Source organism: Neofelis nebulosa, chromosome 11 (genome assembly GCF_028018385.1).
Source record: "Neofelis nebulosa isolate mNeoNeb1 chromosome 11, mNeoNeb1.pri, whole genome shotgun sequence".
Classification (NCBI taxonomy): Eukaryota; Metazoa; Chordata; class Mammalia; order Carnivora; family Felidae; genus Neofelis; species Neofelis nebulosa.
Window position 1 is genome coordinate 50,645,923 of NC_080792.1, and position 26,616 is coordinate 50,672,538.

Genomic DNA, 26,616 nt, shown 5'->3' on the forward strand with positions numbered 1-26,616 from the left:
TGTGGTCTGAATCCTAGAAAATACTTTAGTTGTCATTAGCTTTTGTGCTTTTCTCCCACAATGCCATAGCAAACTAGCTTTGGTTGACAACTTAAAGTTATCAAACCAAGATGATATTGACCTATTTTATCCCTTTGGAGAATATTTGTGTTTCATGAGAATCTTGAGAATGGCAAATACTTAACACAAATTGTTTTAATACTTGCATTTAAGGTATCAGGCCAGTAGGGGAAGATACTCTTCCTTGGGTGTCTTATAATACCCAGGTTATATAAAGTAAGCCAAACAATCATGGACCCACACCTCAGGGTTAGAAAAATGGCTGAGTAATAATAGCATTTAATAGTTCTTCTCCCAACTTTCTATTAAATATTCACTAAGTAGAAAGATGAAAATGCACAACAAACTCCCAAAGACTAAAAGTCAATCATAAAAGACATTTCTGGAAATATTCCTATTATTAAATTTTCAATAGTGCCAAATTAAGAAACAGAATTGATATCTCAGGCACACAGCATCTTTTGAAGGAAAGCACAGCCAGAAAATAGGTAGAAAGAATTCTGTGTCATACTTCCCCATGATTTCCCTCACTACTGCCCATAGTTTGGGAACACAGAGCTTCACTAATGAGAAAGATAGGCAGCCATGGCCTTCACTGTGTGGAAACAGACTTCTGAACAGAGTCCCTTCCTTTCATAAGTGTCTCTCTTAATTAATTCAGTTTCTATAATCCCTAGCACATAGTAAAGCTAGGATAAAGAGAATGGATATCTTGGTATATTTAATCCTCTCAAAAGTAAAGAATTTCAGGTCAGGTAGAGGAACACTAAAAGTAGTGAAAACTCAGGGAGGGGTAAAGTTGTCATGCACCACTCAATGTCATTAAAGAGGAGTCAATACAGTTAAATTCTCTATGTTAAACATCCTCTTTCTAATAGAGAATCAGGAAGTGATTCTATCTCATTTCAGAGGAAACACACAAGATAAATGCCTGTTAAGCAATAAAAACTGGAATAGGCCTGTGCATATTGAATCACAGACTATTAGAGAAGGAGAGTCAATCAGTACCTAAGTTAGATGAGGGAAGTAAACAGCAAAACTCCTCACCTTATCTTTTTTCAAACTCTGGGCCTAGATATTTTTTTCCCACCTCCAAGTTGAGAAAATTGTGAAAGGAGTGGGACCTATGGAATACATTAAAAAAAATTTTTTTTAACGTTTATTTATTTTTGAGAAGAGAGAGACAGAGCATGAGCAGGGAAGGAGAGAGAAAGAGTGAGATACAGAATCTGAAACAGGCTCCAGGCTCTGAGCTGTCAGCACAGAGCCTGACACAGGGCTCGAACTCATGGACTGCGAGATCATGACCTGAGCCGAAGTCGGACGCTTAACCAACTGAGCCACCCTGGCACCCCCCCAATGGAATACATTTTTGCGTGCAAGACAAGAGAAATAATCTAAGAGTTTTTAAAAAGTTTTCATCTTCATCTACTACGGATTTACTACAGGAACAGGAAAAAAATATTAGAAAGCTTTAAAAAAAAACATGTCCATTGAGAATGAATAGATAAACAAAATGAATATATATGTATATGAGTATATATGTATAATGAAATATTATTTAGCCTTAAAAAGGAATGACATTCTTACATATGGTACAATATAGATGAAGACATTATGTGAAGTGAAATAAGTCAGACACAAAAGAACTGATGTTACATGATTCCACTTGTATGAGGTACCTAGAATAGTTAAATTCACAGAGACAAAATGTAGAATAATGGTTTCCAGGGGCTCAGAGGATGAGGGAATGGGAAGTGGTTGTTTAATGGATATAGAATTTCAATTTGAAAAGATGGAAAGTTCTGGAGATGGATGGATGGTTGCACAACAATGTGAGTATACTTAATATCATTTTACTGTACACCTAAAAATGGTTAAAATGGGGGGTGCCTGGGTGGCTCAGTCAGTTAAGCGTCCAACTCTTAATTTTGGCTCAGGTCATGATCTCTCAGTTTGTGGGATTGAGCCTCACATCTGGGCTTGGGATTTTCTCTTCTCCTCTCTGTCTGCCCCTCCCCTGCTCTCTCTCTCTTAAAATAAACAAACATTTAAAAAAAATTTTAAGACTAAAATGTGAAATTGTATGTTATATATATTTTACTACAATAAAAAATGTCACAAAATGTATAAAACTAAAGAAGTCAGTCACAAAAAAGTATGTACTATATGATTCCATTCCTGTGAAATTCTAAAACATGTAACCTAATCCTTTTTTTATAAGTTTTATCTATTTATTTTAAGAGAGAGAGCATGAGTTGGGGAGGGACAGAAAAAGAGAGAGAGAGAGAGAGAGAGAGAGAGAGAGAGAGAATCCCAAGTAGGCTCCATGCTTTCAGTGCAGAGCCTGATGTGGGGCTCAATCCCACAAATCATGAGATCATGACCTGAGCTGAAATTAAGTCAGTTGCTTAACTGATCGAGCCACCCAGGTGCCCCAACACATAACCTAACCTAATGGTAATAGAATTAGTCTATGGTGATCGAAATTAGAATATTAATTAACCTTGGTGAGGGATTTATGGATAGGGCGAATGAGGAAACAGTTGGGAGTGTTGAAAGTATTCTATAGTTGATTTGAGTATTGTTCACATGAGTGCATTTTATGTAAACTCTATTGAGTTGTACACACAATGTTTGTCCATTATACTAGATATAAGTTATGTCTTAAAAAAATCTGTGTCTATGAAATACAGGCTATTAAAAAATAGAGCAGGCCAAATTGAAATAAAAACAGATTAGGGTGAGAAGAAAACAAACTAGAAAAGGCTTCAAGGAACCCAAAATTTAGAAATGCAGTAACTCAAATAGAATCCATTCTGGAATCAGTACATAGCCGACTTCTTGGTGCAGAAAATCAAATCAGTGTTTCAGAATAAAAACTCGAGAAACTTTCCCAGAATGTAAAGACCAAAGAAATAGAGGTGAGGACAAAGATGAGATCCTAATTACCAAGAGTTGTTCCAAAAGAAGAAAATAAGAAACGGAGCATGTGCAGTAAACTTAGACAAAAATTTTACTTTACTCAGGTAAAGAAAGACCTGAGTCTTTTAAGGTGTTCTCGTTTTCAGGAAAAATAAAATTATGACAAGAGATCCACCTCTAGAATTATCCCAGTGAAGGTTTTGAATTTCAGGAATCCTACAAGAGCTAAGTAAGAAAATGCTGCCAGTAGAGCAGCAAGACACAGGTTGGTCTTCTAATTTCCTCAGTAGCACTAAGTCTAAAAAAGTCTAAAAGAGTAAATCTAATTAATTTTTAAGGCAAAAATTTGTGGACCCAAAAAACTGCCTATCCATGTTTTCACTGATGTGTGAGGAACAACAGACATTGTTAGAGATATGCTAGATCTCACCTAAGTATTCTTCATTTTAAAATTATTTAAGGTTTTACTTTAGACCACTCAAAAATGAGTAAAAATTAAAATGCAAGAAAACAGATTCTCTACAAGGACTGGAAACAAATATAGAAGTCAAACATACAGAAATAAATCAAATTGTTATAATGTAGTTACAAACCTGAAGATAATATTGTCAAACTTGAAAAAAAGGATTGTAGTATTTTCAGAAAAGAAGGCGGAAAGATAAAGTTGGGCAGAAAATGTGCCAAGTTTCCTGTGCAAACAGGAAGTTCTCAAAAGTTAGTTTTATTCTTAAAATTTGTAATCATAAAAATGCATACTCAGCATTATGTTTAAAGATAACTATTAGTAGACTAAAAATAAGAAATCTTTATTCCAAAATCCAAATCACTGCAGAAGCAAAAGGAAAAATAAATTCAAGATTATATAGAAAAATATAGGAAGCAAAGACCATGACTAAGTAGGAAATTTAAAAAAGAAAAAATGAATGAAAGCCATGGTACCTATGAGACTTTCTTTTTAAAAAATATTATAGAGACCATATAACTGAAAGAAGAATCAAAATAAATAGGAGGGACTTGTGCATGAAAGTATTAATTGCAGCATTGTTTGTGATAGCAAAAGATTGGTACCAACTTAAATGTCTATTAGTAAGGTACTAGTTAAATAAATTGTTGTGCATGTAACAAGTGAACTACTCTACAGCAGTTAAAAAGAATGAGTTTTATATTTACTGATACAGAACAAAATCTAAGGCACATTGTCAAGATGGGGCGGCAGTGGGGGGGGCGGGTGGGAAGCAAGACAGAAAAAAGTCTATATAACAAATATGATTGTGTACCTATGGAAAGAATACAAGAAACTGAACAGCTGTTCCCTTTTGTGTTAAGGAACTAGTGGCTTCTGGACAGAGGTGGGAGGAAGAATTACTTTTCATTATGTACCATGTTGTATCTTTTGGATTTATATGTCATATGCAAGTATTAACTATCCAAAAAATAATTATGTAAAATTTACAGAATATGGATTGGAATAAGAACTCCTTCTTGACCCCTGTAAGTACTTAAATTCACTGTATGTGTATGATGCTGAAGTTGCTATATTTGGCTTAGGTACCGGGAGAAGTAGAAAAAATCAGTTCATGGACAGAGGAAAAAGAATAAAATAGACCGACAAGAAGCAGAGATGAGAACCATTTTGGCTTGGAAAGACTAGAGAGTATCATTGGTTCCTCAGAGTTTCTCAATTCTTTTGTTCTATTTTATTTTTTCATATTTTCCAAAATTTTAAAAATAAGTATGTACTATTTTTATAATGAAAAGTATGATTGTTGCTTTTGAAGTCCTAGCCTATGCCCTAGGGAATGAATAAAGCAGCAATGACAAGAGCACATAAACCAAAACAAATGTATAAATTCAACTAGCAGAATATTTATACTGTCTGCAAAAGAAGGGGTGGGGGGTAAAGGGCATATATAGAGTATATATGGGTAATATTTATATGTTGATGGGTGGGTATGAGGAATCAGTGCCTCTATTCCAGTTACAGAGATTTTAGGGAAAATGTTATATTTTAGGAGGGCTTGAAATGATGGAAGAGAGATAAAAATAGTGAAATGTCAGAAAGACATTTTTCTCTTTCTAGGTGTTTGGTATGGAAGTCAAAGTTGAGACTGAAGAGGAGTGATAAAAATTGTGACAAATAAAAAAGGGAAGTAAATATGGGATGATGAGCCTATTGATGCCAAAAAAGGCAAATCTCCAATTTAAGGGCACCAAAGAGGAAGATATAAGAACCTACTAAAAGGCAGTGGGTCAGAAAGCACACTTAAGTCTAAGGACTCAGTGGAGTGGTGCTGGGTAGGAGGGTGAAATTTGGATGGGAGGCTGTTGCAAAAAATGAGAAAGAGTATGTGACCATCTGTATGTATCCGTTATTATCTCCTTGATCTAAGCTTCCCTCTCTTACTGTGGTCATGCACCCACATCTCAGGGGTTCCACAAACGTAACAGTCCCCGTCCTTGGAAAAAATTGTACTATCAGTTATTTGCATGCTTGAGCTTGTGAGTGTGGTATCAGTAGGGTCCCCAAGATGGCAATGACGCAGAGCAGGAAAGTAATTGTTTTACAGAAATCTGTTTCTTTCTATTTCTGCATTCTGTTTCTAGGGTCAATGCAAGTATATTTGCAGTTGAATGGAACAGAGCTTCTAGGAAATAAAAAACAGATGTTGGAGGAAGGCATTCAGGGTGAGTCAGGAGAAGCCCTTACGGCACTCTGTGCTCACGGCTGGCCCTACACTTTTCCTTGCTTTTATCTCGATAGACACTGGAATTCCCAACTCTGCCTAGGCTGCACCAAGGCTGTAGTGGATTTAAAAATGTCAAACTACACTGACTCCCAAGCCTGAATGTCCTGTGGAAAGAAAAGAATAGTTTGACTGATCTCATAAAGAGTACCCTTAGGCAAAGGAACATATTCTTCCTGATTCACTTCTCAGATGTAGAGAAATATGGACATATAAACTACTTTGGGGTAAATATTAAGCATATAAAACCAAGTTCTTAAAACTGAACCTAAATTTTTACAACTTTCTGTTTATTAAAGTAGTTCAGAATCAAGTGAAATCGTTTTACATTAAAGAAAATTTTAATGCTATTTTGGAAAGTTGTATTAAATATAGTAAGTATCAAACTTGTTTGGAAATTTTAGCTAAAGTTTCTATAGGAACTTAGCTACATCACATTCTTAACACATTTGTGGTATGCATTTTTGAAATTACTTGCAATTTACGGTACTGAATTATAATTGATATGCAATTTACACTATGTACCTGATTATTAGTACATTTTTTAGACAGCATAAGACATTACGCACTAAATTGAGAAAATATAAAAATACATGTAAAAATGTATTTATATGGGAATATAACTTCATAATACTTTTTAAAATCCAGAAGCATTCATTAATTTGTTTAAAAAGCCTTTATATTTCTTTTTCTTTTTTTTTTTTTTTTAATGTTTAGTTATTTTTGAGAGGCGGGGGAGAGGCAGAGAGAGAGGGAGAGAGTGGATCCAAATGGGCTCTGCGCTGACAGCAGACAGTCTGATGTGGGTCTTGGACTCACGAACTGCAAGATCATGACCTGAGCCAAAGTTGGACATAACCAACTGAGCCACCCAGGTGCCCCTACATTTCTTTTGAATAAAGGTTTTGTTGAAAACAGTAAACATGCGTTGTCATTCTTTTACAATACTTCATTGTGGACAGCTTCCTTGTATCGTGGGAAATACAAAAAGTATGAAAGGTACTCCAAATACATATCTATATACATATTTATGAATGATTCTTTGCCTGAAACCCAACTGTTTGGGTTATTTATTGCTGACAAACAGCCCCAAAACTTAACGGCTGAAATTAGCAATCATTTTATTATTTCTTCATGATTCTACTGTGCGGGCAGTGGTTGGAGGGATTAGCTTGTTTCTGTTACATGTGGTGTCATCTGGGCCTTTCAGATGGCTAGGGGCTGATGGAATGGCTTGACTTGGGTCATAAGTCTGGAGTCTGTGTTCAGGGTCTGCTGGATTCCTGTTGCCCTCCATGTGATTTCTTCATGTGGTTAGTTAGCATGGGTTTCCTCACACCAAGATGAGCTCAGTTTAGTTGGATATCCCAGAGCACTAAACTGTTGGTTGCCAGGCAGACTCTCAAAGTTGGGCCTGATACTGGCACAATGCCATTTTTGCTGCATTCTGTTGGTTAGAACAGCTCACAAGGCCCCAGCCCAGATTCAGTGTAGGAGGTAACTCCAGGAGGCCATGCATCCTGGGAGACATGGTTCACTGGGGACCATCTTTGGAAGCTAGCTACCACATCAATGCTTATGAAAGAAATTCCATAAACATAAAACTGAGTCTCTTTCCTACAAAATAACCAAAAGCAAAAGAATGCTGAACTTAACTGCCTTTCACTATTCACAAGTCTACACTCAAACCTTTCTGATTTTTCCATGATTTCTCCCAAATATGCCACAAATTGTTTCAGCACTACAGTCTCTTCATTGGGTCCTAGCATGAGTCTCGTCTAAATTAAATGTTTCCAGATGTTTGAATTCCCAAAACAGAAAAATTAAGATATAACTAGCTTTTTGTGTTTCCATAGAGATGCTAACTCTGTAAGTTTAAATTTCCAAGTAAGAATACTAAAAACTGTGCCATTTACTATTACTCTTGCTTCTTAAAGGAAAGGAGATTTAATTAAAAAAAAAATAGTAAAGAATTTCAGACTGAATGACAGTCTTAAATTAGAACTGCTTACTTTGTAAAACATATTATAATAATATGTCTTTATTCTCATTTTGTTGCATGCAGGTCAGGAAAACTCCACCAAGAAGTACCACTGGTTCTTGGACCCAGTGTTTAGAAACCTATAGTTAAGCCACTGTTATTGAACATTGTCAAGGTCCTTTTTATTCTGAACCTTGCTGAAATCATTTCACATTTTTGCCTAGGAACTATGATCATACTGCAAATTTTATTTACATAGAATCATTTAAATCTGTGCTAATGTAAATAATACAGTTGTGAAATACTTATTATTATACTAGGATTGGATAGTGTTAGCATACTCAGCTGTTAAGAATGGGGACTCTGGAATTTGACTGCCTCTGTTCCAATCTGGATCTGTCATGATCTTGAGCAAGTAACAGATCTTTCTACACCTCAGTTTCCCCATCTATGATGTAGGTATAATCATAGCAGAATTCTTTTGAAGTTTTAATTAGATTCTATATAAAAATGCATAGAGTAACTCCTAGCACATGGAAATGCTCAGTATGTATAATATTATATTCTTATATATACAAATCAGTATTTTGCATTTGCACTTAGGACCTTAATATATACCTTTAAAAAAAAATTTTTTTTTAATGTTTATTTATTTTTGAGACAGAGAGAGACAGAGCATGAACGGGGGAGGGTCAGAGAGAGAGGGAGACACAGAATCTGAAGCAGGCTCCAGGCTCTGAGCTATCAGCACAGAGCCCGATGTGGGGCTCGAACTCACGGACTGTGAGATCATGACCTGAGCTGAAGTCGGACGCTCAACTGACTGAGCCACCCAGGTGCCCCTCTTAATATATACTTTAAAGATCACCTCAAATATCCACAATGCAGGGTACTTGGGTGGCTCAGTCAGTTAAGTGTCCGACTTTGGCTCAGGTCATGATCTGACAGCTTGTGGGTTTGAGCCCTGCTTCGGGCTCTGCACTGACAGCTCAGAGCCTGGAGCTGCTTCAGATTCTGTGTCTCCCTCTCCCTCTGCCCCTCCCCTGCTCATGCTCAGTCTCTCTCTCTCAAAAATAAATAAACGTTAAAAAAAAAAATCCACAACGCTGTTGAAGATATTAGCCACAATTACACAATAGAATTTTGTTTTATTTCACTTAAATATTTATTTATTTATTCTGAGGTTGGGGAGGGGCAGAGAGAGAGAGAGAGAGAGAGAGAGAGAGAGAATCCCAAGCAGCCTCCACACTCAGCACAGAGTCTGACTCAAGGCTCGATCTAATGACCTGAGCTGAGATCAAGAGTCAGAGGCTTAACTGACTGAGCCACCCAGGCGTTCCTACACAATAGAATTTTAAAGTTGGAAAGGAACTTTAATGTCATATGATTTCACCCTGTTATAGGTGAGGACTTTTATATTTTAAAAAAAAACATAGAATCCATCTATCTTCTGGTAAAAGACAACTAGTCAGGGGTTACAATCATATTAACCGTATAGGGAAGTAAAATATATAGGCCCCACATATATTTCTAGTAGCCTTGCCAGATTGGTTTTAAATTCCACTTATATTTATCAGTGCCACTTATGTATTGTCTTAGCTACTCGTACTTTTTCATGTGTCCAATGGAAAGCAATATAATACTCACAGTTCTCCGAGAAACAACAAAATTCCAAAGAATACCTAAAAATGGTAATAAAAAAGGACAAGCAGAGTTTAGGAAATTTATTTTAGGGCAACTGCCAGATTTATTTTAAGCCCTCTGCTTAAAAATAAATTTAATTCACATGACCAGCTTAAAATACTGGATGAAGCCAAGAAGTCACTGCAAAAGCATTTAATAAAATACCTGAATTTTGTTTAGTTGTCCTTTGTTATGATTTTTGTGAAGACTTATTTCTTATCTTGATTTGTACAATGGCTTTATATCTAAATATTTCTTGTATGTAATAAAGTGAAAATAGACATTTTTCAAACAATGTAACATTTTCCTAACCTCTGACTCACTGCAGAAAGTTGGTGGGCCGATCCGATGCTGTACAATGTTTTTTTTATATAGAAAGACAATAGGTTCATCTGTAGTATTTACCAGCGTGTGGTAAAATACCCACATTTTCTATTTCTAGCAATCTTTAATTTGACCTATGGGCAAAACTAAAGATTAGAAATAAATTAAAGTACATTTCCCACTGACAGCAGTGCAGAACATTACTTTGCAGATTGAGTAACAAGTACCCTCTCACACCACAGTCAATGAAGCAATTGATTTAAGAGGAAATGCCCATAATTTTCATATTCTACAAGGGTTCTGGTAAAATCACAATTTTAAATTTCACTGAACGCTTTGAAATTGAAAGGCAGGATCACACATCAAAAGAGAAATACAATGGGAATGATAATGGTGTGGGAGAACTAGTATGAATAGTTAAGTTATACTAATTTAACTAATTAAATAAATTAATTAAATTAAATACTAATTTAAGTTAGTATGAATAACTTAAAAACATTGATTTTTTTCTATGAGATTTTTTAAAAAAGTGAACTTGGCTTCTCTGAACTATATCATCCAGAGTTAATATTTTGGTGCTCCCCTGACACACACAGTCGGCTTATGGGACTGCTTCGTAATTTTCCCATGGAATCGCACACGGTTTAAACCTTATGGTGTTCACGAAGGGCGGGGACGATACGGGCAACACTACTCCGCTGGTGACAAAATGCTGCTGCCTGGTGGCGAAAAGGCATCTTGCCTTAAAAAAGAACCTATTTGCAAAATGACAATAACAAGCACACTTTCTTTCTTGTCAGAAAGCCCCGGACCGCTGTTGCAGCCCACAGGAAGCAGAAGTGAGACAGCTGCCAGGACGCGACCAAAGGCAGCAAGAGCTCCGCTGCAACCCCGCCGGCTCACCCTCCTCCGGCTCCGACCTCCTCTACCGGTCCAAAGCTTTGCTCGGCTCCTCAGAGCCTGCCGGGGCGAAGGCGGGGCCGGCTGCCGCACCCAGTCCGCTCCTCCCAGCCCGCCTGAGAGGCCTCGGGCGCGCCCCTCCTTCCGCCCCGCCCGGCCCTGCCCGGCCCGGCGGAGACGCCGGCGTGCGCGCGCGCGCGCGCGGCGCCGAGCCGATTCTCCTTCCGAGCGTCCGCGCCCCGCATGCGCACTCCGCGCCGGCGGTCTCCGTTTGTTTGAACAGGAAGGCGGACATATTAGTCCCTCACGGCCCCCCTCGCCCCACCCCCCCTAGGCATTCGCCACCGCGACTCGCCCTCTCCGGAGCAGGGGACGCAGCCCCTCCCAGAATCTCCCCCATCAAGCAGCGCCGGGACCCGACTCTCGTCTTCCTCACCGCGAGCTCTCTAGCCTTCCTCTCCTAAGTCTCCATCGGGCACCGACCTCGCCCTGCCCCGCCGGACACCGCGGTAGCAGCCCCAGCAGCGACGGACAAAATGGGAGAGTGAGGCTATCCCGTGGGGACCACCTCTTGGCTGAGTCGGTACGGTGCGTCGGGGCCGCGCCAAGTAAAGCCGGGGATGCGGGGCTAGACCGCCTACAGCACTTCAGAGTGGAGCGGGCCGGGCCCGTGGCCCAAGCGGCGGCGGCAGCTGGCACAGCTCCGCACCCGCCCTTCGTTTTCGCCTTTCCTCTTCTCCCTCCCCTGCTGCCCAAAGGAGTCTCCACCCTGCTTCTCTTTCTCTCTCCCCTCCGACCCATTTCGGGACGGGGAACCCTCCATGGCGAAGGCGGCTGGGGCCCGCTAAGCTGAAGCACCTCGCCGGAGCGACAAGGCTGGTGGCGACGGCGCTGTCGGCTGTCGTGAGGGGCTGCCGGGTGGGATGCGACTTTGGGCGTCGGAGCGGCTGTGGGTCGCCGTTGCCCCCGGCCCGGGGTCTGGACTGCGGAGATCCCCTCAGTGAGGGGAAGGAGAGGGAACCGGGCGCACCTGGTGACCCTGAGGTTCCGGCTCCTCCGCCCCGCGGCTGCGAACCCACCGCTGGAGGAAGTTGGTTGAAATTGCTTTCCGCTGCTGGTGCTGCTGGTACGAAGGTATTGTCACAGTAGCAGCAACATGTCGACTGGGGACAGTTTTGAGACTCGGTTTGAAAAAATCGACAACCTGCTGCGGGATCCCAAATCGGAAGTGAATTCGGATTGTTTGCTGGTGAGTAGCACTGTTGTCTTTTGCTTGTCTGGGGTTCTGTATATATTTGCCTTCCTCTTGCATTCAGTCTAGTTATTTGCAAAAGAAAGTTTCAGGTGTGCATAATCTTGGAAAACATCAAAATCTGCCGTTTTTCCTGAAGAGCCTTTGGAGCACTACTAAAATCTCCTCCCGTGTCCTTATTTATCATCGGACTGGCTCTGTGCTAACTACTCTCTGAACTCTTAGGTCTGACTCAGTTCATCATTATCCAAAAGATACTTATAAACCTCTATTTCAGGCATCACATAAAAAGTTACCACGTCAGTTATTGCGTATATAGTTTGTTGAATGATGATCTTAGTAGTATTAATCTTTTTGATCGGCTTGACAGTAATGCTGGAAAGACTACTTTCCACTTAGAGCGATTTAGCTCCTTAAGGGTTTAGTTTTTAGACTTGAAAGTGACAATGGAGAATCGATATTGAGGAAGTGATTTTTGAGCCAAAATGTCATAGGTGACTTGAATCTGGAGGAACTTTTTGATGGACTATTAAGTCTAAAAACCTAAGGTAACTGATGATAGGTCATCACAATATTAACTCTTTTACAGTATTGTTTATTACAAAAGTATCACACAGATATTATAACTGCCTTTTTTGATGGTGGTGTGCTTAACCACTGTCACTTTTAAAACATTCTAAATAAGTTTTTATGAAATAAAAGGCAAAATTTTAAAGATTTCTCAGTAGTTGATAACATAGTTATCTGTAGGTAGAGTTTTTAAGTTTTGTCTATTTTCCCTGATACTAATAGTTGCAAACTCTGCAAGCGAATTTCTTCTTTTACTTTGCTGAACAACTAAAAGTTATTTATGATTCTATTTTAGTCTAAACAAAAACACATAATCTCTAAAGTTTCAGGGAATATATCTATATGGATAGTTATTTACAGCCTCCTCAGAGAATTAATGTTAGATATGTACAATATTTGGGATTAAGATTGGCTGAACAAAATAATGCCATTCAGAGAAATCATATTTAAAAATCTCATGAATCAGGAAAATTATGTAGATCATTTAATATTAACATGCATTTTAGTTACTCTAAATACCTGTGCAGATTTTTAAACGTGTCCTGTTTTACAAGAAAGTTTCTCCCCAAAGTTTTCAGAATTACTCTAAGCATCCTTGACTGTGAAATGAAAGTCTTGTGGTTTATGTTTTTGAAATGTCTCACCTACGTTATGGATGCTCTTCATATTGAGAAACAGGATGGTGGATACTTAATACAGTTTAAAACATTTTATTGAATGAGAGAAGTGGAAGAAATTAGAACAACACATCTTTCTACTAGCAGTATCTGTCTCTTTTAAGAAGTCCAAATTTTCTTTTAATATTTTACCCAATTTCCATGTATCTTTGATTCTATTTTGCTTTTTGGTCTCATTCCATGAAACAGTAGTATAGGGAGGGCTTAGTAGCTTTTTTTGTTGTTGTTAAGTTGTGTTATAGCCTCTTGCCTCAGTTTCATTTAGGGGAACCTCACAGATTTATTGAAATGTGGGAAGATACAAAGAAGTAGAGGTCATGGATTCTTTACTTGAAAATTCAATCTATTTAGGAAAACCAAGACCTAAACTCACATACATATACAGAAACAAAACAGAACACTTTAAAATTTGAAAAAAATGTGTGATGGATTTCAAATAATTGGTACAGGTAATACAAGCTCTTGGTTATTGAAAGGAAGAAATCACTGTGTGTTGAGAGGGCCAGAGTATGCTTTATGATGAGTGGATAGGATTTAGGTGGAGGGCATTCAGAGAGGGAGTAGAGGATAACATGAATAGAGGGTGGGGATGAATTGGCTATGAGATGTTTAGGGTAACCGAAGATAAAGTTGGAAATAACAGATTGGGGTTAGAGTGTGGAGGATTTTATTGCTAGGCTACAAGAGTTTAGATTTTCTTCAGTATGTTGTGGCTATTAAAATATTTGTAAATGAGACTGTTCCAGGATGAATGAAGATGAATCTGTTAGTTATATGCAGGATGCAGTGTGTGAAAAAAGACTGGAGATGGGTTGAGATTGGGGGGCTTCTTAAATTAATAGTACAGAAATTATTGAAGCCCCAAATTGAGGAATTAAAATGGGAAAGGAAGAATTAATGGAACTTGATTGATTAGCAGGGTTGGAGAGAAGAGGGAACCAGAGCTAGAGAAGGTAGAGGATTCTAAAAATTTTGAAGGTAGGTTATAGGGAGACTGGTGAAAACAAAGTTGGGTTTGGATATCTCTTGGGAAGAATAGGCAGTAGATAAGTTCAATTTCAGACTTGTGTTTTAGAGTATAGTGGGCTAACCACAAAGAAATGATCTGAAGACTATTGGAGATAGGAAACTGAGCTCATAATTAAAGATAACAATTTGGAAATCATTTGTGCAGAGATGCAAGTTGAAATTGATATAATGATTAAGGGTAAAAGATGAAAGTTGAAAAAAGAGGAAGAGTCAAGAAAGTAGGCAATCAAGGCCTTTTCAGACTTAGGACAGCCTGGTATCTTGGAACCCAAGACTTGTAAAATAACATTTTGAAAAAGAAAATAGTCAATGGACAGATTTTTTTCCCCTCCTGTAGTCTTACAATCTTGGCCCTTTTTTCTATTTGGTTTCATAATTGTTCATCGATAGTTATTGAAATTTTATTACCGTATTAATCTGGTCGGTAAAGATTGAATTTTTCTTTGGAGACAGATCCTTTTTCCAGTTTTGTAGTATCTAGCCTGATTTTTTTTTTTTTTTTTTTTTTTTGGCATGGTATTTTATGTTTATCATTAAGTATTCATTCATTCATTCTACCATTCAGAATGACTTCTCAGGTAACTTCACCTTTTTTCAGTGAGTCTGTTCTTAACTCTTCTTCCCTGTCTGGACTTTGGACGTCTCTTGTATTGTAGGGAGGAAAGCCCTTTTAAACTAATTGCTTTTCTCTATTATTTTGGCCTTTGTTGATTTATTTAAGTGGTATTTATTGAGTATGTATTGTGTGCCATTTGCGGCACTCATGTTCTAGGGTTTTTTTTTTAAGTTTACAATTATTTTATCCAGGGCTTATTAACAATTTCTTAATGTTTTTGAGTACCTCTATTAAGTTTAAATTTCCAAAGGGGGAAAATGGATATGGTTTGTAAATTAAAAAAGAAAAACAAAGGTAGTTGGGTGGGAGTGTTAGGTATATATTTGTCTTGAAGTGTGACATGCATTTCTTGAAAATACAGCTATCTTGCCCTTAGCATGTTTAGCTTACTGCTTCCGGATGCAATTAAGAGCATAACCATTTTTTCTATTTTTTGTTTGCTGGTGGAGGTACAGCAGTAGTGGGTAGAATGGAGGGAAGGGAACCAATATTAGTTGAACAGTGCATACTGAGTTCTAACACTGCTGTTCCCTTCCTACATACTTGTTACCACCATTTTTCATTAGTCAGTTTTTCAGAATGTGGGAGGCATACGCAAACAAAGTTTCAGGTGTTCGTTTTTTTTTTTTTTTTATTTATTTATTTTTTTTTTTTTAATTTTTTTTTTTCAACGTTTTTTATTTATTTTTGGGACAGAGAGAGACATAGCATGAACGGGGGAGGGGCAGAGAGAGAGGGAGACACAGAACCGGAAACAGGCTCCAGGCTCCGAGCCATCAGCCCAGAGCCTGACGCGGGGCTCGAACTCACGGACCGCGAGATCGTGACCTGGCTGAAGTCGGACGCTTAACCGACTGCGCCACCCAGGCGCCCCCAGGTGTTCGTTTTTGAGTTTTTCTTTAAATTGTCTTTTCTTTGGCTTCCTAACCTAATACTACTTTCCTGTCTTTTCATTGCTGACTTCTTTTTCTGTCTTAATCTTTGCTCTTGTAATGCTTATCATTTTTTTCACTGTCTTGGAATTTCATCCATTCTTACAGCTTCAGCCACTGTCATCTCTATGCCCATGAGATCCAAGTCTTTATTTTTCAGTCTTTTTTTTTCTGGTTTTAAATCCTCAGTGTCTGACTGTCCACTACGCACCTATACTTGGATGTCATGAAAATTCCTTATATTCTAAAATAAAATTTCTTCCATACACTTATTGGTCATTGACATCACTACTGTCTTTGTCACTCACCTGGAATTTTTGTTTTGAATTTAAACAATCCTATGCCACATGTTGGATTATTTCAACAGATTTTGGCTAGCATTCCACAGTCTAGATTATTGCTCCCTAATCCCTCTGTGCATCCTACCAGTTGAATTGATCACATTTGGGGTTATATTAGTGAAATAAAAAGACCTGAGGTCATTAAATCTTTGAGCCTAAAACACTATGTCACTGTTCATAATTTATGAGTTAATGGGTGTTATCAGTGTCAATTGCATATCTGCTTGGTTTGGACGAGACTGTTTTTAAAGTTCATTTATTTATTTCAAGAGGAGGGGCGCAGAGAGAGGGGGGGAGAGAGAATCCCAAATAGGATCTGCATTTTCAGTGCAGAGCCTGACATGGGGCTCACATCACAAACTGTGAGATCATGATTTGAGCCAAGATCGAGTTGGGCCCTTAACCAACTGAGCCATGTAGGTGCCCCTTGACCAGACTGTTTTGATGTTAATATGTTGCAAGAATTAAAAAAAAATAACAAAAACAAATTACACCATTGAGCGAATCTTTGGGTAGGCTCTTAAACTTGGATTCAAATGTAGGCTCTGCCATGTACTTGCTAGATGATTTTAGGTGAATTATTTTTACCTCCAGAGTTTATTTTATCTTTAGGAAAGTAGGGGGATAATACTACTAGATTGTTGTAAGGGTTAAATAATACAGACTAAACAATTATCAGAGCATATGGCATTTAGTAAGCATTTGTGAATTGGTAACTACTTCATCATATTTATAGTATTCCTGTTATATGTTACGGCGCTTAGGCTAGAAGTTGATATTTATTGTCTTCTGTAAGTACAGAGTAATGCTGGCACCTCAAGCCATACCCATAAATTCATAATCCAGCTGTACTTTACTGAAGTGTCTCAACCAGTTGTAACTGAAAATGGAGATATTTAAATGGGATTCTGTAGAATGGGGAGGGACTTTGGAGACTGTTTATTCATTTAGTCATGATTTATAACATACCTACTTTGTGCCAAGGGTTTATATTTATAAGAAAGGCAGTTTGGAGCTAGTTTATGGAGATTGAGTTCTTATCTTGTCCTCTTTCTGTGTCTGTTATACTTTCAGTATGTGCTCTGTAAATAGGCCCTCTTGCACTACAAGTAACCCTGTGGGTGTATAGAGAGGTGGCTCAGAGTAACAGCTGAGACATGAATTGGACCATTCATTAATCTCTTGAGTCAGAAATGTTTTTAATCCAGAAGAAGGAACCACATAAAAAATTTTTGTAATGAACAAAGAGTAAATTCTCAGTTTTAGTTTTTGCATAGCTTTTCAGTTTTATTTCATAATTGTAAGTTTTGTTACTGTGTGTATATGGTAAAAACTATAGAGATTGTTTTCACATATGACAGAAAACCCCACGTCAGGAAATATACACATGGAGTTCTGTCGCTGAAGATAGTCAGGTAGCTCTACTTCCCCATTCCCATCCTCACTGAAAAAGAGGTACATCCATTTAGTTTAACTATAGAGCATAGCTGATGGATACCACACTCGTGTATGTACAAGAAGATGAACAGATAGTGTTGCATTTCACAATGGAAAATGTTTTATATTGAAAAAAAAACCCTCTGGACTGAAAATTCAGAGCACTGTCATAAACTTGTTTTGCTCTTAATTCTCTGTGTGACCAAGTAAATCTTTTTTCTTATCTAGGTTTCAGTTTCCCCATTTGTAGAATGAAGAGTTGGGCCATATAGTTGCTGATACCCACTGTGTCTCTAAAACTTCTATGAGTCTTTGTTTATTATACTTCTATAAAAACTTTAAAAAGTTGTGTCATTGATTCATTATTTAAGAGATAGAATTTAAAAGTTAAATGGTGTTAGGGTAGAAATATAAGAATAGTAATTATCTTTGGTAAGTGCTATTTTTGCAACAAGTTTATATAGCCATAGAAGATCATCCTAAAGTGTTAATTGTTATATTTGGCACTTTTTTATTTTTGCATTTGTGACCTGTGTTCCTAACTTTATAGAGGTTTGTACTTTTTGAACAAAGAAGGTAGTAACTGAGTTACTTATTTGCATATCCATTAAATTGTATACATGTAGTTCATTTCTCTAATATACCTGCCCTCCCTGTTTGGGATTGTGAAATACAGAAGTACATTTTCACTGTAGTTTCTAAAGAGTTAGTGGGGTGTTAGATGTTCAAATTAATGTTCAAAATTGATGTCTCAGAGAAGTGAGAAGTTGTCTTATACTTTTTTAAATTTGTGTCTTATTTTAGAAGGTTTGCTAACCTGTGTCCCTTCTTTATTACTATGTTTGTTTATTTTTAAATTTTATTTATTTATTGAGAGGACGAGTGAGGAAGAGTGGGAGGGAGGGAGGGAGAGAGAGAGAGAAAGAAGGGGAGAGAGAGAGAGAGGGAGGGAAAGAGAGAATCTTAAGCAGGCTCCATGTAAAGTGTAGAGCCCAGTGCAGGTCTTGATCCCATGACCCTGGGATCGTGACCTGAGCCAAAATCAAGAGTCAGACAGTCCACCGACTAAGCCACCCGGGTGCCCCTATTTATGTTTATTTTATTTTTATTTTACTGTTATTCTCATACTTTATAGTCTTTACTCCATGCTCCTATATCGACTTTTGGAAAGAAATTGACATTTTATCTCAGAGGAATTCATTTTGAAATAGTGCTCCTGAGTTTTAAGTCTTCCCTTTTCTCTGCTGTTATTCATTCATTCAGCAAATGTTTATATGGTGTACTGTGTACTAGGCACTCAGATGGGGACACCATGGTGAGTTCAAACAGGGATCCTGCTTTCATAGAACTGGTAGTCTCAGGAAAAGGGTAAATTTTGAGCAGATAGGAGTGGGGTAAGGCTTAAAGTGGAGGTAAGAGGTATGATCACACCTTTCCTTTAAGGCTTGGGATATATTTAAAGACTTGTGGTAAAGTAGTCTACATGTATAATTCTCAGATATGTGTCTGTAGATTGTATCAGATTCGCTCGAGAACTTGTTAAAAATGGAATCTGGGCCCATGCCCAGACAAACAAAATCAGAATTTTTTGGGATGAGTCCTAGGATCCTGCATGGGTTGTGGATTCTTAGACATATTCAAGTTTGGAAACTATCGTTATAGTGGAAAGAACATTTATTTTTGTTTTATTTGGTAATTTTGTAAATGAAAAATTTTAACATACACAGAAGTAGGGAAAATAGTATAGTGAACTCCCATTACCCAGATTCTCAGTTTTCAAAATTTTATCACACTTGCTTCAACAATCACCCTTTTACTTGCCAAAATATTTTTTTTCTTGCCAAAATATTTTAAATTCCAGATTCTAGATACTAATCATTTCATTCACCCCTACATACTTTAGTAAGTATCTCTAAAAAAACAAAGAATGTTTTCTTCATTGCCACCATGGCCATTATCATGTCTAACAAAATTAAAAGCTTCTTGGTACCATTGATTCCCAGTTTTATTCATATTTATCTGGTCATATAAAACAATGTGCTTTTTGCAGTCGCTTTATTAGAATCTGGATCCAAAGCCCACATGTTGCTTTTGTTGGTTAGGTCTTTCAAGTCTCTTTATTGTGTGGTTCAGTCTTTTCCCCCTCTGTCTTGTCTACCCCTCACCCCCACATTGTCTTGCTGAAAAAAACTGGGTCATTGGTACCGTACAGTGTTTAACATTCTGGATTTCTGTTGTTTTCTTGTAATGTGATTTAATTTGCTCCTGCATCTTCCATATTTCCTGTAAATTGGTAGTTAGATCTAAAGGCTTGATTTTAATTATTACAAAGTTTTAGTCAAGAGTATTTCATAAATTATGTTTTCTTTTTTATTTTTAAAGTTTATTTTGAGAGAGCGAGTATGGGACAGAGGTAGAGAGAGAGGGAGAGAGAGAATCCCAAGCGGGCTCCACGCTGTCAGTGCAGAGCCTGATGTGGGGCTTGAACTCACCGTGAGATCATGACCAGAGCCAAAGTTGGACCCTTAACTGACTGAACCACCCAGGTGCCCCATAGATTGTGTTTTCTTTTGCTTCACATCAAGAGGCATATAATACCTGGTTGGCCCACCCTTAGTGATGCTAAGGTTGATTAATGTGTTCAGGTGGTAATAGCCTATAATAATTTCCTTTGTAAAATCCTTCATTATCCTTTTACCTAATGGTTCCATCCATTTGTGGTCTTCATTGAGTCAATTATTTCACTAAAGATAGCAAAATAATGACTTTCTAATTCTATCATTTCTTTTACATTTATTAGCTATGATTCTTCTGTTAAGAGAACTTATGTATTTCTTTTTTTAATTTTATAATTTACATCCAAATTAGTTAGCATATAGTGCAACAATGATTTCAGGAGTAGATTCCTTAATCCCCCTTACCCATTTAGCCCATCCCCCTTCTCATAACCTCTCCAGTAACCCTCTGTTTGTTCCTGTTAAGAGAACTTATGAATTTAAGAACTTTCACTCATCATCTATCGGGCTATTTGCATACCATGAAATATCTGACAGGGGCTGTGATTTCAAATAGAGAGAAGCATGTTGATCTGGCAGTGAGAGAACCAGGAGAATACATCCCCTGCCTTTATCGACCTCCTACCTTATAGTCTCCTACTGTGGTCTCCCATTGCCTGAAAAGCTAGTATGCAAAAGAACTCATTGAACCAGTCTCTAAGGGTCAGTAAACAAGATATTACCCAGTCAGCATCCCTCCCTCCATACATCCATCCATCCATCCATTCCTCCCTCTGTTTTGTTTTTTATTTTTAGGATCATTATGGAAGACATTAAAAAAGTTTAGTGTGTTTCAGTCGATTTTTGTCATCCTTATTTGATGCTCAGTTTGTCCTTTGACTAATGGGAGTCTCTACATTGGTTCCCATTTGATTTGTATATGACTCTAGTACTCTTTGGTAGAGCTTCCTTGTTTTTTGTATAATAAGATGCCCAGGCTCATATTGTACATTTCTTACCCCAGACTTGGAAGTCAGCCATTACTTTTCCTTTTAGTGGGGAATGATACTTTGAGACCACAATCTGGATTATAGGAGTATTCACTGCTACTGGGTTGAAATTGCTTCTTGTTCTTGTTTAATGAATAGAACTATGAAATATTATTTTTGAAAAGAAGAAAACATTCTTTATACTGATAATTCCAATCTCAGTTTATCATCACTTTGAGTTTGTATTTCTTTTACATGAAAAATCTTTCTAACAATACTAACAGAATTACACATTTGTTTGATTTCTAAGAATGTGGGTATGATATAGTGAAAGAAAAACTGAGCTGAATGTGGTGGGGTTGGGGGAACTGATGCCTTAAGTTGTATTCATCTAATTGACTCTGTACATTATATATTGAAAAGTTGTACTGGCCTCGGACAGATAATACCCAGTCCCTGAACTTTAGTTTTCTTTAGGAGTATAATACAAAATTTACTAATTGAAACCCTGTCCAGATTAATTTGTCTTTAGATACAAGTTTATTTAAATTTCCAATGTTATTAAGAAATTCTGTTTTAGATACACATTTCTATTTCTTCTTTCATTGATTGCTTAAATTTCACTGTTCCTTTAGCAGTGGGACAAAGAAAATGTTTCTCTAATTTTTATCATCCACTCTGAAAGTGTTTACTTATCTCAACCTAATTGCATTTCCTCTGCTTATTTCTAGTAATCTGTAATCATAGAGGCAGTATAGCCTAATGGTTAAGAGCATGCTCTGGAGTCAGACTGTCTGATTTTGAATCCTACTCAGGTCAGCCATTTATTAGCCTCGTGACTTGCGGTAAAGTTTTTTTTGTTTTGTTTTTTTTTTTAATTTGAGCATAGTAGACACACAATTTTATATTAGTTTCAAGTGTACAACTTAGTGATTGTTGGGTAAAGTTCTTGACTTTTTTAAACCTCAAACACATCATCCTCAAATAAGATTAATCATAAACTCTTACAGGGCTGTTAAGAGTATTAAATCTGATAATGCATGTAACATGCTTTGCATAGTTCCCAGCATTTAGTAGATGTTAGCTATCATTATCATCATCATCATTGTCATCATTGTAAATCTTTATAATTTGTCCTGGGAAAGAAGACTTTTGTGCTGACCAAGTGTATTATTATCCACCTCCCTATACCACAGGCCAGCTTTTTATTTAGTTTTGTGATCTTGGACAAGTATCTAACTTTCTTATATTAAATCTGCAAAATGAAAATGATGATAATATTTACTTCATAGGTTTTATTTATGAGGATTAAATGAAATAATTTATATCCAGGTGTTAATAGTTACTTTTTTCTTTACCTTTATATTATAGATTTGATGACGTTTCCACTGTAGTTAGAAATACTGCTTATAAACTTGGGAGAACAGTAGAATGGGGTTCTTCATTTGAGATATTTTTTGAGTCTTATCTTTGCTTTCTGTTATTGCTGCCCTACCCAAGTCCAGACTTTTAACCCAACATTCTTGTATTAGTGGGACATCCTAGCAGTTTGCCTATATAGTCCATACTATATCTTTCGTTTTCTTAACTTTAGTGCTTTTTGTCATGTGGTCTTAGCTTACCTATTTAGCTTACCTTACTTCCTGTTATTCTCCAAAATAGTCTGGTCCAGGTGGATTTTTTTTTTTTAATTTTTTTTTTTTTAACGTTTATTTATTTTTGAGACAGAGACAGAGCATGAACAGGGGAGGGGCAGAGAGAGAGGGAGACACAGAATCTGAAACAGGCTCCAGGCTCTGAGCTGTCAGCACAGAGCCCGACGCGGGGCTTGAACTCACGGACCGTGAGATCATGACCTGAGCCGAAGTCGGACGCTTAACCGACCAAGCCACCCAGGCGCCCCCGGATTTTTTCCCTTTCTACTTTCTACTGCTTTTCCCAACGTTTGTTCTCACAGTTCCAGGCCCTATCTTTCCTCTATATTCTCCTCACCAATTTCCTTTCTCATCTTTATTGCCTAACATAAGTCATAACTATGTTATAATGTAGTTTTCTTTTTTGAACTCTTACAGTATTTGTAACTGTCTCATGTAGTTTATTTATTTTTCATTTTAGAGAGAGCATGAGTGGGGCCGAGGGACTAAGGGAGAGAGAATCTTAAGCAGGTGGGGCTCAATCTCTACAACTGTGAGATCATGACCTGAGCTATAATCAAGAGTTGGATACTTAATCAGCTGAGCCATCCAGGCACCCCTGTCTTGTAGTTGATCACAGCTATCTTATATGAGTCTGCCTTGAGTGTTCTTACCTCTCTAATCAGAATTTCAGGGCTAATCAGGGCTCAGTATAATTCTGGGCATTATTATTTAATTAATACTTGTTGATTTTTGTGGATGATTATCCCCTCATCCCTGTATTCCTGTTCTTTCCCTCTGAATTAGTTAGGGCTCTGACAGTTATACATGATAGAACTCAACTTGAATTTTCCTAGGCAAGAAGAATTTATAGATTCAGGGAAACCTGATCTCAAAAGATTCAGTTGAGCTTCATGAAGTAAGAACTAGAACTTGGGCCTCAAATGCAATCATGGCTCTCTCCCTTTACTTTCTTATTCTTTCTTTGTGTTGTCATTCTCTCTGATTGTGTTAGTGACTTGTGGAAAATACGGCTGCCCAGAGCACTGGAGCTTTATATCTAACAGCTTCAGCTTTAACCACTGACTTCAGATCTTTAAATCTCAAATCCAGACAGCTCTGAAGCAAGAGATTCATTAGTTTGGTTTGGGTCAGAGCCTATCCCTAGACTAACTATTTGTGATAAAGAGGGTAGGATCACTTGAGAACTATGAGAATGGGGAAGTAGTTTCCAGAAAAATGAGGGCAGTGGGACAGGGCAAACAATAAGTGATGTCTATTATACCATCCCTTCTCCCTTTCTTCTTTTCTGTGACCTTGGATCAGTCACTTAAACTCTTTACAACAGCCATTTCTTCAAACTATACAATGGAGTTAATGGAGTTAATAATAATTTACTTCAGGGGCTCCTGGGTGGCTCAGTTAAGCGTCTGACTTTGGCTCAGGTCATGATCTCACAGTTTGGGGATTTGAGCCCTGCATCAGGCTCTGTGCTGACACTCAGACCCTGAGCCTTCTTCGGATTCTGTGTCTCCTTCTCTCTCTGCCCCTCCCCTGCTCATTCTCTGTCTCTCAAAAATAAATATTAAAAAATAATTTACTTCATAAGGTAGTGGTGGGTATTAAATGTGATGATCTATAGAGTTTGAAATCTCATGAAAACAATACTGTAAGCTGATGATAAATGACTGCCCCTTGGTCCCTTTTACCTTCATTCCCTGTGCTTATCTGACCCAAAGCTTTTTTGCCTGTAGGAGCTTGTCTTGCCACTCCAGGTTGTTAACTGGCTTTTTGGCATTACCCTATTCAACTCTGTGCCCGTAGTTTCTACCATCTTTCTGAGTCGAAGGAAGAAGTTATTAGTGTCAGATAGGTTTTCTTGGATAGTTTTAGAGTAAGTTATTTATTACAATTAAATGAATTATAATCTAAATAAAAGCAGTGGGCTTATTTTGTAATGGTAGCATTGAAATTCAGCCCCTGCCCCTTTCTTTCTTCTTATAACAGTTTCAGAGTACTACTGGATTTTGTGAATTGAAGGTAAAGGGCCTATAGAGATTTCTACTCCTTTATTTCTGTATTAACCAGGAATCTTTTGATTCAAGTCAAATTAGGTTAAGCAATGAAGGACATTTATTGCCTCTGAATACTTCATAGGTAGATTCTAGCTTCAGGAATGTCTCTTTTTCAGGACTCAAATGATGTGATTGGGTGCTGGTTTTTCAGATCTGCTTCTTTAGTATGGTTTTTCTCCTGAGGTAGATAATTTATTTTGATTGTAGGATGATTGCCAGTAGCTTCCATCTCTGTTTGTTCAGATGCAGTGGGAAGCAAAAATCTTTTCTTCTGCCCTCAAATAGAGTTTCTAACTGATTTAGCCAACTCAGATTATGTGTCCGTATATGAACCAATCACAATAGTCAGAAGAATAGTATCATCATAAGCTTAGGCTTTCATCATGTACTCCAGTCTCAGTCTGGGGGGTAAGACACCTTATATCAAGATATATTAGAGTTGCACGAGGGAGGGGTAGAAATTGGAGGTCAGTTATCATGAGAAAGGGCAATGACATGCTGGGCAGTCCCAAATAGTCTCTACTACATAAGGTAGAGATTCCTCATCAGAAGAATCCCAAGTAATGATAGTTTATTCTTTAGATTTTTTGGAAATGAATTTTTTACTGAATTGTTAAGTTATCTGACACTAGACTTAAAATAAGTATTGCCAACTAGTTGCCAAAGACTGACAGCCTAAGACTACAACTGGGATAACATCTGATCCTTTGATGAAGGATGCCTGTAAGGTGCTTTGCCTTTAATGTTAAATCTTTTTTTAATGTTTATTTATTTTTGAAGGAGAAAGAGGTAGAGCATGAGCGTGGCAGGGGCAGAGAGAGAGGGAGGTACAGAATCCAAAACACAGAGCCTGATGCGGGACTCGGACCCACGAGTTGTGAGATCATGACCTGAGCCAAAGTCAGAAGCTTAACCGACTGAGCCACCCAGGCACCCCTAATGTTAAATCTTTGGGTGACATACTGAAAATTTTCCAAATTCCTGTTCATGGATCAGCCACATCAAAACCAAATACAGATTCTTGCAGGCTTCACCACAGCCCTGCCATATGAGAATTGGAGTTGGGAGATATAAGTATGCTGAAATTTGTGTTCTTGACAGGGCCTAGGTGATTGCATAGCCAGATTTGGGAAGAACTGAATAGTTGCCAAGTAGCCAGATATTATGTCTCCTGCATATATCTCATTTGGGTATCTACTGTGAGGAAAACAAAAATAAACCAAAGTAGGATTAGATAGAAACAGTTGCCTCCCATTTAAGAAATTATTTTCTCTTTTTTAAAATAAGGTTTAAGAAAAAACAGGTTATATGAAGGAGAATGAGCATTTTCTGAAAAAGTTGGTTTTGTTTGATCTGTTTTGGGAGGCGGGGGAAGAGAATGAAATTCGATAACGAATCCAAATGAAGTGTTACCCTCAATCATCATGGTAACTCCCTAGTACCTTGTCCCTTTGCCAGAAGGAAAGGACCTGCATTTTCTTAGGAACTTACGAAGAAATTGTTAGTTGTGAATAGGCTGTAAAAGAATAGTTTACTATACTTAAAAAACAGATTTTGTGGGGGGTGCCTCAGTGGCTCAGTCAGTTAAGTGACCGACTCTTGATTTTGAGTCAGGCCATCATCTCACCGTTTGTGATTTCAAGCCCCTTTGTTGGGTCCTGTGCTGTGTTTTTAAGCTGTATCTATTCTAGGGGGTAACATAGTGGCTTGGATAAAGATATAGGTGGGTTCTTTTTCCCCCCTGACACATGAATTTTGGATGAGGGACCAAAAGCCAGTAATAATCATTTTTATAAGACTTTGCACATTCAGAGGCACCTGGATGGCTCAGTCGGTTGGGCGTCCGACTCTTGATTTTGACTCAGGTCATGACCTCGTGGTTTGTGGGTTTGAGCCCCACGTTGGTCTCTGCACTCACAGCACAGAGCCTGCTTAGGATTCTCTCTCCCTCT

General features: G+C 37.9%; 1 protein-coding gene and 1 long non-coding RNA gene across 4 annotated transcripts in view; both read left to right on the forward strand.

Annotated features, from left to right (window-relative positions):
• The first annotated feature begins 4,315 nt into the window (after positions 1-4,315).
• LOC131490310 (uncharacterized) lies at positions 4,316-5,145 on the forward strand. The gene is made up of 2 exons (XR_009251035.1): positions 4,316-4,476; positions 5,066-5,145. It is a non-coding gene; the product is annotated as an uncharacterized LOC131490310 (long non-coding RNA).
• A 5,796-nt stretch (positions 5,146-10,941) lies between these two features.
• Positions 10,942-26,616, forward strand: part of ROCK1 (Rho associated coiled-coil containing protein kinase 1) — a 163,846-nt gene continuing 148,171 nt past the window's right edge. For all 3 annotated transcript variants that reach the window (XM_058692553.1, XM_058692555.1, XM_058692554.1), the window contains exon 1: positions 10,942-11,866. In XM_058692553.1, the coding sequence (XP_058548536.1) occupies positions 11,774-11,866 (93 nt within the window). In that variant the 5' untranslated portion in view covers positions 10,942-11,773. The remainder of the gene's footprint in view (positions 11,867-26,616) is intronic.